The sequence below is a fragment of the Rhinolophus ferrumequinum genome, chromosome 11 (genome assembly GCF_004115265.2).
Source record: "Rhinolophus ferrumequinum isolate MPI-CBG mRhiFer1 chromosome 11, mRhiFer1_v1.p, whole genome shotgun sequence".
Classification (NCBI taxonomy): domain Eukaryota; kingdom Metazoa; phylum Chordata; class Mammalia; order Chiroptera; family Rhinolophidae; genus Rhinolophus; species Rhinolophus ferrumequinum.
The window spans coordinates 13119347-13123133 of record NC_046294.1 but is presented as its reverse complement, the minus strand read 5'-3'; the positions used below and the strand labels follow the sequence as shown (position 1 = coordinate 13123133).

Here is a 3787-nt window from a genome sequence, read left to right as displayed (position 1 = left end):
ATAAAGTCACTGGTGGAAACTTGAATACTTTTTCATATATTCCACTTGGTCTTTGAGAGTCATGAACCTGCCAGCTTTTACATTCTTAGGGACTTCAGACCTCTAATATCACTAAAATTCCTGGATAATCAAGACTTTAGTGCAAAGACATAAAGGAAAGAGTATTGTGGAGAAAAAAAAATTATCAAATGGATTACATTTATTTGTTTCCCAGTTTTCTAAATTCAGTTCAAGTTTAGCTCCCTTTGTGTTGGTTAGCAGAACAGATGGGGGTATATCCAAAGGTAGGGCTTTGGTGTTTTATTGACTCATAGGCTTCTTGTACTCTAAGAACATCAAGTATTATTTAGTCCCAGTGTTTCCAAATTGAAGTTCTCACACGTGCCATTGGCTATAAAAATTGCCAGAGGACCTTCCTGCAAATACAGATTTTGTATACCTCGTATCTCTGGTTTGATGGATTGGAAACTCTTAGAATACGTACTATTATCTTCAAAAATCTCTCAAGATGATGCCAATGACCAGCCAAGTTTGAGAAGCACTGATGTCATTATTTTAATATTGAGCAAATGGAGGCCCATGGAGAGCCAGTGAGTATAAGTACAAGCTGGGCCAGTAAATGTATTTGTATGGTTCCAGGGCAAGGGTTTCTTAATTATAACTTCTAATCCAGATGTCTTGCTGTCTTTTGATCTTTCCTATCTTTAGTTTCATGTCTGCATCAATATCAGAGATAAGTTTTTAAAGCACTATGTACAGGTCTTAACATAGAGTTCACACACACACACACACACACACACACACACACACACTCACAGTAACTTGGAAGTAACTTGAGTAACTAAAGGCAGTAACTTAAATAATCATATTTGTGGAAAAGATAATGGAGCAATTGCAGAGAAGTAATCAGTGCCGTGTTCATTTGCTATAGAAAAATAAAGCTCAGATTGTATGAAATGAAAGAGAAGAGTATCACCAGGGCAAATATCAGTTCACATTAGAAAGGCATGTTTGTTTGTTCAGAATGAGTCTTTCTGGAATGCACAGCTGGAAATCAGGTTAGGTTAGTCAAGGGAATGGTGACAAATAGCTCCCTGTATTCAGCAGAGCGGCTTGGTTGAAACATTGGAGGAAATACGGTTCCCAACCATGCATTTCAGCAAATTGTATTTACTCTGTTGATTGAGTCATAGTCACCTATTAACCACAGATGGATTTATTTTCAATCAGTTTCTTTAGTTTTTCCTATTAATTGCTTTACATTAATAGGAATGGCAGGCTACAAACTATAAGATTAGCTTTAGCAGAAGCATGTTAATGGGACGGTACAATTAAAAGGGGGATCTTAGAGGCAATTTTTTTTTTCAATTTCCTTATTGTTTGGGTCAAAAAAAAAAAACCAAAAAAACAAACCGTGTCCTAGAGAAAGGAAAACCTTTTTTTCCCCCAAGAGCAGAGGATGAGAACAAGTCCTTTATTTTTTAAACCTGTGTTTTGTCTCTTTCACATTCTGCGCACACTTCTTCCATTCTAACTTTGCTGGGTTTAATTTTCACTCTGTTTTGAAGGACTTTTATCGAAATGCTTTAGTTCTGATCGCTGTTATCCTTTTGTTCATACAACATATACATAGCAAGCACGTAAGATATACCAGTCACAGTTCTAAACACGAGAATACAGCCTTAAGCACTTCACAGTACTCTCATTCTTGGAAGAAAATGGCAAAAAGGCAAAAATAGGGAGGAGAAAATAATGGTGCTGAGTATGGTCATGCTGAGCTTCTGAGTTTAATAAGAGTTTTCTGCCCTAGATATTTCAGAAAATGATCTCATTCTGAACAAATGATCTCTTTGATCTCATTAGAACAAATATACTAATAATGGTGATGATAAATAATACCTTTCTCCTGTAGAATTTATTATTCTCCCATTTGTTCCTCCCATGAAACCCTGTGAGGTTGTTGGTATTGTCTTCTTTGTACAGATGAGAACATTTAAGATTATCCAGTAATTATTGTTACTTCCAATTATTTATCATTAACTTCTCAGAGAAAACCTTCCTGACCCACAGTTTCTTCATTGCAGTCTTTACTTCTGCATTTCTCATTGTATAAATCAGGGGATTTAACATGGGGGTGATAATGGTGTAAAATACAGCCACCATCTTATCTTCTGAAAAGGTAGTGTCAGGGCGCATATACATGAAAGTACAGGGACCAAAAAAGATGATGACCACAGCGATGTGGGAGCCACAGGTGGAGAGAGCTTTGCGCCTGCCGTCTGGTGACTGTTTTCTTAGGGACACTAGGATGACAGTATAGGAGATTAGCAAGATAACAAAGCTCCCCAGAGCAATGGTACCACTGTTGGCTGTCACCACAACACCAACAACATATGTATCTGTGCAGGCAAGTTTCAGCACAGGGTGGACATCACAGAAGTAGTGATCGATCTCATTGGGTCCACAAAAGGGTAGTTGGACTACCAAAGCGACCTGGATAATGGAGTGTAAGAACCCACCTACCCAGGTCCCCAGTAGCATTTTATTGCATTTGTCCCGGTCCATGATGGTCATATAATGTAGAGGTCTACAGATAGCGACATAACGATCATAGGCCATTACAGTAAGGATGAAAATCTCAGTGCAGCCAAAGAAATGCACCCCAAAGAGTTGCAACATGCACCCCTCATAGGAGATAGTTTTGCTCTTGGCTAACAGGTCAACAATCATCTTAGGAGCTGTGACTGAAGAGTAACAAATGTCCACAAAAGACAAGTAGTTGAGAAAGAAATACATAGGAGACTTGAAAAGGTTGCCGGTGTGAACTGTCAGCATGATGAGAAGGTTTCCCAGAAGAATGACTGTGTAGAAGAAAGAGAACACCACAAAACACACTTCTTCAACCACTAGGTTCTCAGAAAGACCCCAGAAAACAAATTCTGTTACATTGTTTGTGTTTTCCATGGAATTTGTATAGCCGGCCAAGTTCTCAAGACATAATTAAATTATCTGAAAGGAAAACATAACAAAGACCAACATTTATTTCTAACTCAAAACAAATGCCTAATCACAGTAGTTGAAAATAGAAAAAACAAGTATTTACTGTAGGTTGGCTTACACTCTTAAAGCCATTGAAGGACGCATATTCTGATCATCTTACCTCAGTATGATAGTTCATTCATTCACCTCCAATGAGGTGACAAAGTCCAGAGAGAGAACTTTGTCATATATCTATTCAACTCTTAGTCATATATCTATTCAAGAGTCTTACCTCCCTCACTTTTTCAGTAAGGTTTTTTCATCTGTCTCTAAAGATTTACTTAGTTCTTATTCTGTATAATGCACTCAACCTAATTTGAAACAACTTCTGTGTTTGGGGATATTGTAACATCTGGAAAAGTTCCTTCTTTTTGACACAGAAACAAAAACATCTACTCACATTTTCCCTTTTGAATATTGCCAGGAGTGTTCAAGTAGTTGGGCCTGGGTGAACTCTGCAGGTTCTGAAACTTCTGAAACTCTGATCTTCGTGTACATGAATTTATGGTCCTCTAGTTGATAGCAAGTTCTTATAGCAAGAGGTTGTGTGCTGTAGTAGAAAAAGGACCAGCATTATACAAACCGGGTTCTGAGAAAATGGTGCTACAACTCCAGATACCTCATTTAGCTTCATGGGGCTTCTGTTCTCCCATTTGTGAAATGAGGAGGTTTTAATTTCACTGTCATCTATCATTTTAACAATTATTTCTACAATGAAATTAAATAGATTCTGTTGGCCTGGAATAGC

General features: G+C 37.7%; 1 protein-coding gene across 1 annotated transcript; it reads right to left on the bottom strand.

Moving 5' to 3' along the window:
• Positions 1–2016: 2016 nt before the first annotated feature.
• Positions 2017–2979, bottom strand: LOC117029645 (olfactory receptor 4S2). Its single transcript, XM_033118869.1, has one exon. The coding sequence runs from the start codon at positions 2962–2964 to the stop codon at positions 2017–2019; it is 948 nt and encodes a 315-aa protein (XP_032974760.1). The 5' UTR covers positions 2965–2979.
• Positions 2980–3787: the final 808 nt, after the last annotated feature.

Coding starts and splice junctions, on each gene's coding strand:
- LOC117029645 (XM_033118869.1), bottom strand. CDS start 2,964: ATGGAAAACACAAACAATGTAACAGAATTTGTTTTCTGGGGTCTTTCT.